The sequence below is a fragment of the Oncorhynchus mykiss genome, chromosome 31 (genome assembly GCF_013265735.2).
Source record: "Oncorhynchus mykiss isolate Arlee chromosome 31, USDA_OmykA_1.1, whole genome shotgun sequence".
Classification (NCBI taxonomy): Eukaryota; Metazoa; Chordata; class Actinopteri; order Salmoniformes; family Salmonidae; genus Oncorhynchus; species Oncorhynchus mykiss.
The window spans coordinates 21010125-21023316 of record NC_050571.1 but is presented as its reverse complement, the minus strand read 5'-3'; the positions used below and the strand labels follow the sequence as shown (position 1 = coordinate 21023316).

General features: G+C 39.6%; 1 protein-coding gene across 1 annotated transcript; it reads right to left on the bottom strand.

The window, feature by feature from the left end:
* Positions 1-7325: 7325 nt before the first annotated feature.
* On the bottom strand, positions 7326-13192 carry LOC110504765 (protein FAM199X). The gene is made up of 7 exons (XM_021583578.2): positions 12794-13192; positions 11229-11413; positions 10892-11111; positions 10647-10799; positions 10402-10563; positions 9993-10253; positions 7326-8763 (listed from the first exon to the last, which is right to left on the bottom strand). Exons 2-7 carry the CDS (start codon positions 11396-11398, stop codon positions 8587-8589), a joined length of 1143 nt encoding a protein of 380 aa, XP_021439253.1. The 5' UTR covers positions 11399-11413; positions 12794-13192; the 3' UTR covers positions 7326-8586.

Below are 13192 nucleotides of genomic sequence, written 5' to 3'. Positions count from 1 at the left end.
TATTTGTAGTGTGTCCTGTATGGTTTATTGATTTAGTATTTGTAGTGTGTCCTGTATGGTTTATTGATTTAGTATTTGTAGTGTGTCCTGTATGGTTTATTGATTTAGTATTTGTCCTGTATGATTTAGTATTTGTAGTGTGTCCTGTATGGTTTATTGATTTAGTATTTGTAATGTGTCCTGTATGATTTAGTATTTGTAGTGTGTCCTGTATGATTTAGTATTTGTAGTGTGTCCTGTATGGTTTATTGATTTAGTATTTGTAGTGTGTCCTGTATGGTTTATTGATTTAGTATTTGTAGTGTGTCCTGTATGGTTTATTGATTTAGTATTTGTAGTGTGTCCTGTATGGTTTATTGATTTAGTATTTGTAGTGTGTCCTGTATGGTTTATTGATTTAGTATTTGTAGTGTGTCCTGTATGGTTTATTGATTTAGTATTTGTAGTGTGTCCTGTATGGTTTATTGATTTAGTATTTGTAGTGTGTCCTGTATGGTTTATTGATTTAGTATTTGTAGTGTGTCCTGTATGGTTTATTGATTTAGTATTTGTAGTGTGTCCTGTATGGTTTATTGATTTGGTATCTGTAGTGTGTCCTGTATGGTTTATTGATTTAGTATCTGTAGTGTGTCCTGTATGGTTTATTGATTTAGTATTTGTAGTGTGTCCTGTATGGTTTATTGATTTAGTATTTGTAGTGTGTCCTGTATGGTTTATTGATTTAGTATCTGTAGTGTGTCCTGTATGGTTTATTGATTTAGTATCTGTAGTGTGTCCTGTATGGTTTATTGATTTAGTATTTGTAGTGTGTCCTGTATGGTTTATTGATTTAGTATTTGTAGTGTGTCCTGTATGGTTTATTGATTTAGTATTTGTAGTGTGTCCTGTATGGTTTATTGATTTAGTATTTGTAGTGTGTCCTGTATGGTTTATTGATTTAGTATTTGTAGTGTGTCCTGTATGGTTTATTGATGTAGTATTTGTAGTGTGTCCTGTATGATTTAGTATTTGTAGTGTGTCCTGTATGGTTTATTGATTTAGTATTTGTAGTGTGTCCTGTATGGTTTATTGATGTAGTATTTGTAGTGTGTCCTGTATGATTTAGTATTTGTAGTGTGTCCTGTATGGTTTATTGATGTAGTATTTGTAGTGTGTCCTGTATGATTTAGTATTTGTAGTGTGTCCTGTATGGTTTATTGATTTAGTATTTGTAGTGTGTCCTGTATGGTTTATTGATTTAGTATTTGTAGTGTGTCCTGTATGGTTTATTGATTTAGTATTTGTAGTGTGTCCTGTATGGTTTATTGATTTAGTATTTGTAGTGTGTCCTGTATGGTTTATTGATTTGGTATCTGTAGTGTGTCCTGTATGGTTTATTGATTTAGTATCTGTAGTGTGTCCTGTATGGTTTATTGATTTAGTATTTGTAGTGTGTCCTGTATGGTTTATTGATTTAGTATTTGTAGTGTGTCCTGTATGGTTTATTGATTTAGTATCTGTAGTGTGTCCTGTATGGTTTATTGATTTAGTATCTGTAGTGTGTCCTGTATGGTTTATTGATTTAGTATTTGTAGTGTGTCCTGTATGGTTTATTGATTTAGTATTTGTAGTGTGTCCTGTATGGTTTATTGATTTAGTATTTGTAGTGTGTCCTGTATGGTTTATTGATTTAGTATTTGTAGTGTGTCCTGTATGGTTTATTGATGTAGTATTTGTAGTGTGTCCTGTATGATTTAGTATTTGTAGTGTGTCCTGTATGGTTTATTGATTTAGTATTTGTAGTGTGTCCTGTATGGTTTATTGATTTAGTATTTGTAGTGTGTCCTGTATGGTTTATTGATTTAGTATTTGTCCTGTATGATTTAGTATTTGTAGTGTGTCCTGTATGATTTATTGATTTAGTATTTGTAGTTTGTCCTGTATGGTTTATTGATTTAGTATTTGTAGTGTGTCCTGTATAATTTAGTATTTGTAGTGTGTCCTGTATGGTTTATTGATTGAATGTAAAGATGTTGGACATCTTACAAAATACCTTTACTATATACAGTGGTGAGAACAAGTATTTGATACACTGCCGATTTTGCAGAATTTCCTACTTACAAAGCATGTAGAGGTCTCTAATTTTTTATCATAGGTACACTTCAACTGTGAGAGACGGAATCTAAAACAAAAATCCAGAAAATCACATTGCATGATTTTTAAGTAATTAATTTATATTTTATTGCATGCCATAAGTATTTGATCACCTACCAACCAGTAAGAGTTCCGGCTCTCACAGACCTGTTAGTTTTTCTTTAAGAAGCCTTCCTGTTCTCCACTCATTACCTGTATTAACTGCACCTGTTTGAACTTGTTACCTGTTACCTGAAAAGCAGAACTTACTATGTGGTAGAGAAACCTTTATTTGCAATTACAGAGATCATACGTTTCCTGTAGTTCTTGACCAGGTTTGCACACACTGCAGCAGGGATTTTGGCCCACTCCTCCATCTAGACCTTCTCCAGATCCTTCAGGTTTCGGGGCTGTCACTGGGCAATACGGACATTCAGCTCCCTCCAAAGATGTTCTATTGGGTTCAGGTCTGGAGACTGGCTAGGCCACTCCAGGACCTTGAGATGCTTCTTACGGAGCCACTCCTTAGTTGCCCTGGCTGTGTGTTTCGGGTCGTTGTCATGCTGGAAGACCCAGCCACGACCCATCTTCAATACTCTTATTGAGGAAAGGAGGTTGTTGGCCAAGATCTCACGATACATGGCCCCATCCATCCTCCCCTCAATACGGTGCAGTCCTGTCCCCTTTGCAGAAAAGCATCCCCAAAGAATGATGTTTCCACCTCCATGCTTCACGGTTGGGATGGTGTTCTTGGGGTTGTACTCATCCTTCTTCTTCCTCCAAACACGGCGAGTGGAAAAGCTCTATTTTTGTCTCATCAGACCACAACCTTCTCCCATTCCTCCTCTGGATCATCCAGATGGTCATTGGCAAACTTCAGACGGGCCTGGACATGCGCTGGCTTAAGCAGGGGGACCTTGCGTGCGCTGCAGGATTTTAATCCATGATGGTGTAGTGTGTTACTAATGGTTTTCTTTGAGACTGTGGTCCCAGCTCTCTTCAGGTCATTGACCAGGTCCTGCCGTGTAGTTCTGGGCTGATCCCTCACCTTCCTCATGATCATTGATGCCCCACGAGGTGAGATCTTGCATGGAGCCCCAGACCGAGGGTGATTGACAGTCATCTTGAACTTCTTCCATTTTCTAATAATTGCGCCAACAGTTGTTGCCTTCTCGCCAAGCTGCTTGCCTATTGTCCTGTAGCCCATCCCAGCCTTGTGCAGGTCTACAATTTAACCCTGATGTCCTTCCTTACACAGCTCTCTGGTCTTGGCCATTGTGGAGGTTGGAGTCTGTTTGATTGAGTGTGTGGACAGGTGCCTTTTATACAGGTAACGAGTTCAAACAGGTGCAGTTAATACAGTGAGTGGAGAACAGGAGGGCTTCTTAAAGAAAAACTAACAGGTCTGTGAGAGCCGGAACTCTTACTGGTTGGTAGGTGATCAAATACCTATGTCATGCAATAAAATGCAAATGAATTACTTAATCATACAATGTGATTTTCTGGATTTTTGTTTTAGATTCTGTCTCTCACAGTTGAAGTGTACCTATGATCAAAATTACAGACCTCTACATGCTTTGTCAGTAGGAAAACCTGCAAAATCGGCAGTGTATCAAATACTTGTTCTCCCCACTGTATTTTTGGTAAATACGGTAACTATATATAGACAAAAACATATATTTTGTAAACATGAAAAAAAAATTATCTGTACCACTTAAACATGATCTTTTCAATATGCGCCTGACATTCCTAGTGGCAAATACAGTACAGTGCATATGAATACGTATGTCTTTTTTCAGGTTATGTTCATCCACAAATGATATTGACCAAGCTTTCAGATAACATTATTGACTTTGTTAAAAGGGATCGAGACATAACAATCACTCTAGTTGATGGTCAATCAAAACTTCCTTCAAATGTCTTGCACACAGAAAACACAATTTCAAAAGCAATAGACCATCTAACAATGGGACACCATGATTTGACAGACGAGTCCGTTAGGCTCCTCTAAACAATAGTCAGCTTGGATTTCAGGAGTAGCCTACCTGTCAATGGGAAACCATTAAGGCAATAAATGACTGCAAAGCTTCAAACGCTTGCTGAAATCAGATGGGAATGACTTAGGTCCTGCTTTAATTTAACAGACAAATAACACACTTGTTGTTGCCATTACTGTTCAACTAGCCATGCAGACCGGGGCCACTCAAATGTTTCATGGGTGATGAGACTGACGTTCACGACCCCATCTTGACTCAAGAGTATTTTCAAAATAAACTTTAGTCACCCTATCTGCTCTAACTGATATCATCAGCACTAGTGTTCCTACATTATGTTCTCTTAAAATAAATACATGAATGGAAGTGTATTGCGTCCGATAAGGTTTGTAAACATTGCTGGTGTGCTTAATATTCAGTAAGAAGCACAGGGACCAATTTGTGGCTCTGATTCACCTATTCTCTTGGATGGGAACAAATACAACCATCAGAAAGGCAATGACGCATGACCAAATACTTATTTCTGCAGGACAGTCTGTCTGTGTACATACACTACAGAAAACAGAAGGTAGCGGCAACATTGGCAGTAGCTTGTTCTCATACAGATTATTTTTTCAAGTTATGCAGACTTTGCCACCCTCAGCGCAATTCAGAGAAATAGTGGGTTCATCAGTAATGTATCTGATGCTTTTCTTGGAAAAGAGGATGTGGTGATTTGAAAAGGGACTATCCTTTCTCAGTAAGATTTCTATGTTTCTTTGTAAGTATAAATATTTACAAGAAGCTCATGCTCTGGCATCCTCTGTTTCCTGCCACTGAGTTGCCCTATTATTTACATCAGTTCTTCAGCATTTCTTGCTCCATAAATTGTATACTATTCAATTGTTTAGGCCAACAGAGAATTGATTAAAAAAAGACATTACATTGTTCATGATATAAGGCTTGATGCATTGGTGTTGCAGTAGTATTGTCAATGGCTCAATTGTGTAACGGTTCCATTCCCTGTGGCAGCCATTCTCAGACCGTTTTTGCAAGGTAGTTAACGTTAGCTAACGCTAGTTGCTGTACCTATGCCAAAGCGTTAGTATTTCACCACCCATAGTTTGGCCTCAATCTTATTTTTTTTTAAATGTCCAGCCAACCTTTACAGCAATTTTATTTTCATGACTGATCAAAACTCATTTTTATTATAGCTCTCTCTTGTCCCTCTGCCGCCGAACAATACATTTCCATAAAAAAACGCAGTATCGAAACACAACACATATATAGCATTTTGATAAATCGTGATACATATAGAATCTCAATACATTTCTTATCGGCACCTAAGTATCGTGATAATATCGTATCGTGAAGTGCCTGGAAATTCCCAGCCCTCCTACTCACCAGTGTATGCCTGCTAGTTAATTACAGTGAAAAGCAACTATATTGAAATCTGCACCTGCTTCCAATTAACTTCAATGTTAATTTAAAACCTCACATCAAAAACTATGGCAGTGGAATAATGGGATACCAAAGACAACCTACTATATTGACAAGACAGCCAAGTAGCTGGTCTAACAATGGAAATACATGTACACAAAGATAAGAAGGCAGGGGAGATCAGGTGTGACCATTCTAGCCAATTAGACGACAGATGCACGTGTGAACAACAGGCACATCTAACTTACAGTCGTCGTTTTTCTCAAAGTGCCCGAAATGCCACATGCATCCACTTATATCATCAGTACATTCGTAACAGCCTAAACATTACAAAACGTATATTCCATCAGATAGGGCTGATGTAAATCGACACTCCCTCATAGGCCTCCGTAAAAAAATAAGGGCTTATCTCACAAGGACAGATTTTGGGTGGAGTAAATCATCTCGCTTCGTCTCTTCCTCTTTTTTAGTTTTTTTATTTCACCTTTATTTAACCAGGAAGGCCAGTTGAGAACAAGTTCTCATTTACAACTGCGACCTGGCCAAGATAAAGCAAAGCAGTGCGACACAAACAACACAGAGTTACACATGGAATAAACAAACGTACAGGCAATAACACAAAAGAAAGAAAACGATATAGTGTGTGCAAATGTAGTAAGATTAGGGAGGTAAGGCAATAAATAGGCCATAGTGGCGAAATAATTACAATTTAGCAATTAAACACTGGAGTGATAGATATACTTACTATACCTTATTCCCATTGCAGACAAAATAACCAGATTTGATTGAGTTTCAGACATCAATTTCAGGGAAATAGGTCTCTAAATCAGTAGACGTCAGATAGGCTGCATGAACTATTACTCTCTTGATTAACATCATATCAAGCTAAGTTTAATCAGATCATTTAGCATCCACTGTTTTTAGGTAGTGGAATATACATTTTTTTTAGGATCCAATCCATATGATATGGCACCTCCATCACAGTCTAGCTGAGTATGTGCTTGTATCTCTTCCAGATAACGCTAATGGAGCTAAGTAAACACATTTCTAATGTACCCTGGACAGTGAGGAGTCACTAACACACTGATTAATCACAGATCAATTTCATTCACACACTATCTTCCCCTTTAGAACGGTTGTGTCAGTTTAAACCTATAATGTATTTCTTCTAATGCACTACCTATTGACCTTCAGTCTATGACAGAGGAAACTGATCTGCAATGAAGCTCAAATGATGAACTCCTTAGCCATTGCATGCTGTTACACAATGACATACAGTATATTAGTCTTAAGAAATGTCAGCCCCAGAAGAAACCAGTTCATGTAATGACTAAGTATAGGCTAGTAAAATGATATGTGCAATAGTCATTTATAAACTGGGGGGTTCGAGCCCAGAATGCTGATTGGCTGACAGCCACGGTATATCAGACCGTATACCCCAGGTATGACAAAACATTTATTTTTACTGTTGTAATTACGTTGGTAACCAGTTTATAATGGCAATAAGTCACCTCGGGTGTTTGTAGTATATGTCCATGCACTCCGCGTTGCGCATAAGAACAGTCCTTAACCATGGTATATTGGCCATATACCACACCTCCTGGTGCCTTATTGCTTAAATGTAGCATGTCTTTTGTGAATACATTTATATTGAGGTGTAATTCTAATTTGTCTGAGATTCTGTAAATTGTCATTGTAACAAATATTGGACATTGCAATTTGCATTGCATAAGCCAATCAAGAAGAAATTGATCCATTTATATATTTTTCTCTAATGAAAATTAAAAGAAACAAGGAAAATATGATGCATCGAAGTCAATTTATTTCTCATTATGCGTTACATTACTATTGAGTACATCACACAGAAACAGTTCTGGTTTGCGTCTGTTCTGCAACACTATTTCCAACACCGCAGTCAGGTCAGTAATACATGGTTGTGGTATATACAATTTATAATTGGACTTCCAAAAAAGAACCAACAAAAACGTCCCATCTTGGTCTATTGAACTTTCCTCCCCAGAATGAATGGTACAATATACACAGAAATAGTTGTTTTGTGGCAATTCATCGCTTTCATTCAAAATAAAGATCTACTCACAATATCTAGTTGATCTATTATATTGTTTTCAGAATGACTTAAATGCGTAACTTTATACAGGGAAAAAGACAAAGCGAAGTAAAGCTTCTTAAGGTAAATACATGTTCTAATGTACAGCAGTTAGTGTTAACTGTTGAAGTGGTAAGAATAATGAGTTCTACAGGACAGGATCAGTAGCCAAGTAAGCCAAGACATCATGAAATACCTTCCCATTCAAAGACAATAGTCATACTGAAGTTTCATGTCATTCGGCAACATAAAAATATCTCCTGTGTGCAATGCAATGGATATCTGCATTATTTTACATGTCATGCTCAACCCTAGCCCCCATGCACAAAACACAAGAAAAAAACTAAAGACTTGTTAGCAGTGAGCACTGTGTTACCATGTTGCATTTATGAATGTGTAAGCCTTCATATTTTAACTTAAAGGGAAGACTTGATGCAAAAACTGTTCTTTATGATTAACCGCATTTATAAAAAAATATTTTTTTTAAAAAGCGGTTTTTAAGCACTTATCACTGTTGGCATTGAGTTATCACTTCCCATGCAGTGACTCAGTGTTCCATCTATGCCTTCAACATTAAATGAACCACAGAATTAGGAAGTTAACCTCATCTTAAGATACATTTGGTAGTTTTACTTAAATACTCATTCAATATTAGTGCTCAGTGCTTTGCCTCAGCAGGATCATACTACCAATGTTTATAGATTAAGACAATAACACTTTTTTTTTAAAAGAACAAAAAAAAGAACTAGATTCTTCAAAACAAGGTGCTTCATTTAAAAATAATAATTCTGTGCAGGTGTCCAATTCTAAGGATATAAACTAGAACTCAAGAATGGTCCCAATAGGGCAGCTTTGCTTCAATGTGAATGGGGCTCTAGGATGTGGGACCAGCTGTGATGTTAGCGGAGGACGTTATTGTGAGGCTTAGAGGGAACACTGACTCATTCATTCTTGTCACATGAAGACGTCCACCACATCGTCTCCATGGTCCTCCTCCTCTGTGACTTTGAGTGACAGCACCTCTTCATTGAGGAACAGGCCACTCAGCCTCTCCTTGCGGGCCTGTCTCTGTTCCTTCAGCTGTCTCTTACGCAGGGCTTTCTGCTGCAGCTTCCTCTGCTTAGAGCGTTTCTTCCAACACAAATAGGACAAGAAGATAAACAATGTGTGGCAGTGGCACACCAAGCACACACACAAGAGAACAGACAGCACACCAAGCAGTGCAAAACAAAGGCTCAGGCTACAGGTTCCATGACTCAAATGTAGGGTAATGTTTTTTTACTTGAGGCAGGAGATCCATTTTCCATTATATCTGGTCACTTCATCCTACAGTAGGTTACCTACATATTGAGAATATTTCCCTGTTATCACTGTGCAAAACTGTAGGAGTGTGTACATATCAAATAGAAACCCATTTGAATACCTCATGTAGAGTAACGCGCACCATTTTGACGCCACATGGAAGTGATTGCAATAATAATGCAAGGAGGAATACATACATTGATGTCCCAAAGTATTTGGACAGTGACATATGTTTGTTTTGGCTTTGTACTCCAGCACCTTGGATTTTAAATGACTATGAGGTTAAAGTGTAAACAGTGTCAGTTTTAATCTGAGGATCTTTTCAGAATATGCTTCTAAACACTTCTACATTCATGTAACCTCAGTCATTGTATCATTTCAAAGCCAAAGTGCTGGTGTACAGAGCTAAAACAAACTGTCCAAATACTTTTGAACCTCACTGTAGCCTCCCAAGTGAACGTTCGTTCCTTATGTTTTTTCAAAATGCAGGTCTCCCTCTGCCTTGTCAACATCCTCCGTTTTAGTGTTGGTTTATTTTTCCAATTGTCTATGCCTCCCATCCGTGGGTTAGTAGATAGTATGCTAGCACAGTTTTTAGCATTTTTAAGCTAACAACTCAACCAGGCAATAAATTACAGGAAGAAGAGGGAAGGAAGATTACTTCATCTAAATACTCTTCATCTCTTTATTTAAAACCTATTCGAGGGAGATTAAGCTAGCAAAACATAAAATACTGCATAATACTAGATAAAATGTGGTTTTTAATAACGCAAGATGCTGTTGGCGCTGGTAGATACTTTCCTCTCCTCTGAGCTTCCCTGCCAAGGGAGATGTCCAAATCATTGGTCCATTTTTCTAGGGAGGATACCTACTTCTGTCTGTTTTTATTTAAAGGTCAGGTGCATCCTGTTTCCAAATATCATCCTTCAAGGCACTGTATGTTGTTGATTTCAGTCAAATTGCAATTTCAATTTTAGTAGCTGTTTAATCTGTAGGTATGGAAAGCTATTCAAACGCCATAGTGAACTTCAACAGTCAGAGTGAAGTCCCTGCCTTACCTTGGAGTCCCGGATGCGTTCAGCTGCACTGGACAGGTTCCCGTCGCTGTGGGCACGGCTGATGTTAGCTGTGCTGCAGTTGGACGTGGAGTTGCCGGTGGAGCCTGTGGATCCAGTGGAGCTGCTGGCACTGCTGACCAAGCTAGCATTACTGCTGCTCACCCCACTAGTGCTAGCACTGCTGTGGCCACTCCTCTTCCAGCTGTCTCGGGTGCTGCTGGGGCGCTGCCGCGGACTGTGCTCCCGGATGTAGTTCCTCACCTGGAGGATAGGAATGTTAAAGCTTCAGGTTCAACTTACATCTGAAAAGTTGTACTATTTCTTTAGATGTGAATACACTGCACAGTGTCACAATCCAATATTTTTTTTATTTAAAAAAAAGTGTGTACCATATGTGCTATTCACTCACCTGTTTCAGTTTCTCATCCGTCAGGCAGTTGAGCTCAATGATGAACTCGCTGTCTGTGGGGGATATCTGTGCACACGGGTCAATGATCTTGATGATGTCCAACTGCTCTCGTAGCCCCATCTCTGTGCTGACCTTTCTGCTTAGATATTCAATATATTCCACCTGACAGAGAGACAAAGCCTATAACATCTGCAACCACTGCTTTACAATTCTGGCATTGTGAATTTGAGAGCTGGTCTCCATACCTGTTCATCATTGGTCATAGCACTCCAAGGGAGCTCATCCAGATTTCTATGTGGTTTGGTCTTTCTCTTGGAGGAGAGGCATGGGGAGCTCGGAACACTGGGTATGATGTCAGAGAGTACATCACTTCCACTGGTTATGTCACTTCCAGGCAACTGTGGATAAACAAAAAACATTAACCCAAATGGAACAACTACCAACATAACATAAATATTTTTGTCAAGTTATCACATTGGGGGGCACATACCTGCCACTCAAATTCGCTGTCTGACCAGTCCCAGTAAGTGCTGATAGAGGAAGACACGTCACTGCAGACGCTGCCCTCCGGGAACAGGTCAAAGGAGGTGAACTCCTGGTCATCCAAAAGGGAGTAGCAGTCCTCCTGGTCTCCCACAGAGACGGAGGAGAACAGCTCCTCACTGCATTCAGAGCTGGCCACACTGGTTCCACAAGAAGTCAGGTTCCATCTGAAAACAGTCAACAAAAGCAACATTTTGGTGTGGTTAGCTTAGCCTGTTCCACTACCGTCTTGCATTAAAAAGTGGAATGCAAGTCAAAAACAGGTAGCTAGCCATCAGCCTTACCTGTTACTATGTAAGCGGCGCAGTTGGTCTGTCCGGTGACAAGAGGATAACTGACAGCCAAAGTCACTGACATCCAATGTGCCCGTCTCACTGATGTTCCCTCGCTGAGACAGCAGCCGTGGAAAGGGCTCCTCTGGAGAGAGGAACTTTTCATAAAGAGCCTCAGACATTTTGGTTTTCTCCACCTGAGAAAAACAGTGGGAAATAAGTGTAATTAGAAAATGTTTTTATAGGTAGCTAGCTAGCCAGGGAAATGTTAAACAAGGCTCTTTCCACTTGGATAATTAAGCAGATTAGCTACCTACCTACACTACATGACCAAAACTATGTGGACACCTGCTCATCAAACATCTCATTCCAAAATCATGGGCCTTAATATGGAGTGGGTCCCCCCTTTGTTGTGATAACAGCCTCCACTCTTCTGGGAAAACTTTCCACTAGATGTTGGAGCATTGCTGTGGAGACTTGATTCCGCAAGCTGTAGTATGCTGTAGCATTAAGATTCCCTTCAAAGGAACAAAAGGGCCAAGCCCAAAGCATGTAAAACAGCCCAAGACTCATCATTCCTCCTCCACAAAGGCAGGTAGGCAGGTAGCGCTCTACTGGCATTCGACCAAACCCAGATCCGTCGGACTGCCAGATAGTGAAGAGTGATTCATCATTCCAGAGAACACATTTCCACTGCTCCAGTCCATTAGCGGTGAGTTTACACCACTCCGGCCGACACCTGGCATTACTCATGGTGATCTTAGCCTTGTATGCTGGTGCTCAGCCATGGAAACCCATTTCATGAAGCTCCCAATGAACAGTTATTGTGACTGTTGCAACAGGCGATTTTTACTCACTACAAGCTTCAGCGATCCCGTTCTGTGTGCTTGTGTGACCTACCACTTCTCTGATGAGCCGTTGTTGCTCCTAGACATTGCCACTTCACAATAACAGCACTTAGTTGACAGGGCAGCAATTTGACAAACTGACTTGTTGGAAAGGTGTCACGTTTAAAGTCACTGAGATTTTCAGTAAGACTATTTTACTGCCAATGTTTGTCTATAGAGATTGCTGTGTGCTCGACTTTATACACCGGTCAGCAACGGGTGTGGCTGAAATTCCCGAATCAACTCATTTGAAGCGGTAGCCACATTATTTTGTACATAGTGTATCTGAGATTGGCTGGCAAGACAAATTAACTGGCAGCGTAGCGACTAGCGGCCTGTTAACAAAACATTGCTAACACCGGCTAACTACCTAGTTAGCTAGCGTCCCCAGCAAGCTTCCGAGTTAGTCAGTTAACTAACAAAGTACAGTAGATGGATAACTTGTCAATTTCAAATGTTAACATGTTACATGCTAATGATCTAGCTAGCTAGTTATTTTGGGACAAAAATACATCATTTTGAAGGCAAACAACGAGGCCTCGCTAGCTAAATCCTCCGCGAAATCGAAAAGGCAGAGAGTTAACATTAGCTGGCTTGTTCGAGATAATAATCAACTCGCTAATAATATGCCCAACATTATTTGCCACGGAAGACCTTGCCTGGTCGAAAGAAGTTGACCAAACAACAAACCTGCAGTTGTTCAGAGAAAAACAGTTATTTCCTCCTCCATTTGCAAACACTACGCAACTCCGCAATCACACACGTCAATTCGACGCTTTGAAAACGACTGCGCCCCCTTGCAAGTGAAAATAGGAAGTAGATGGCATGTCATGGAAAAGACTACTAGAAGGACAGATATCTGTTTCATTGTTCTATTTCGCCGAACGTATAAATCTGGAGCATCCACTTGGCGTTTCCAGAGGAAGCGAAGAGGTCGGCAGTGGGAGAAGATGAAATTAGATGGATTTTGGCCGACAGTCTGAAAATGTTCTCATCGATGCAACATTTAATCTTAATACAACTTTCTGTTATCCAAACTATAACGCACATAGTGGACTAAGTTTTGTAGACTTTACCCTTTGCCAAAAT

Coding starts and splice junctions, on each gene's coding strand:
- LOC110504765 (XM_021583578.2), bottom strand. CDS start 11,398: ATGTCTGAGGCTCTTTATGAAAAGTTCCTCTCTCCAGAGGAGCCCTTT. Junction 11,112..11,228: donor CGCCGCTTACATAGTAACAG/GTAAGGCTGATG, acceptor GACTGTTTTCAG/ATGGAACCTGACTTCTTGTG. Junction 10,800..10,891: donor ACAGCGAATTTGAGTGGCAG/GTATGTGCCCCC, acceptor GTTTATCCACAG/TTGCCTGGAAGTGACATAAC.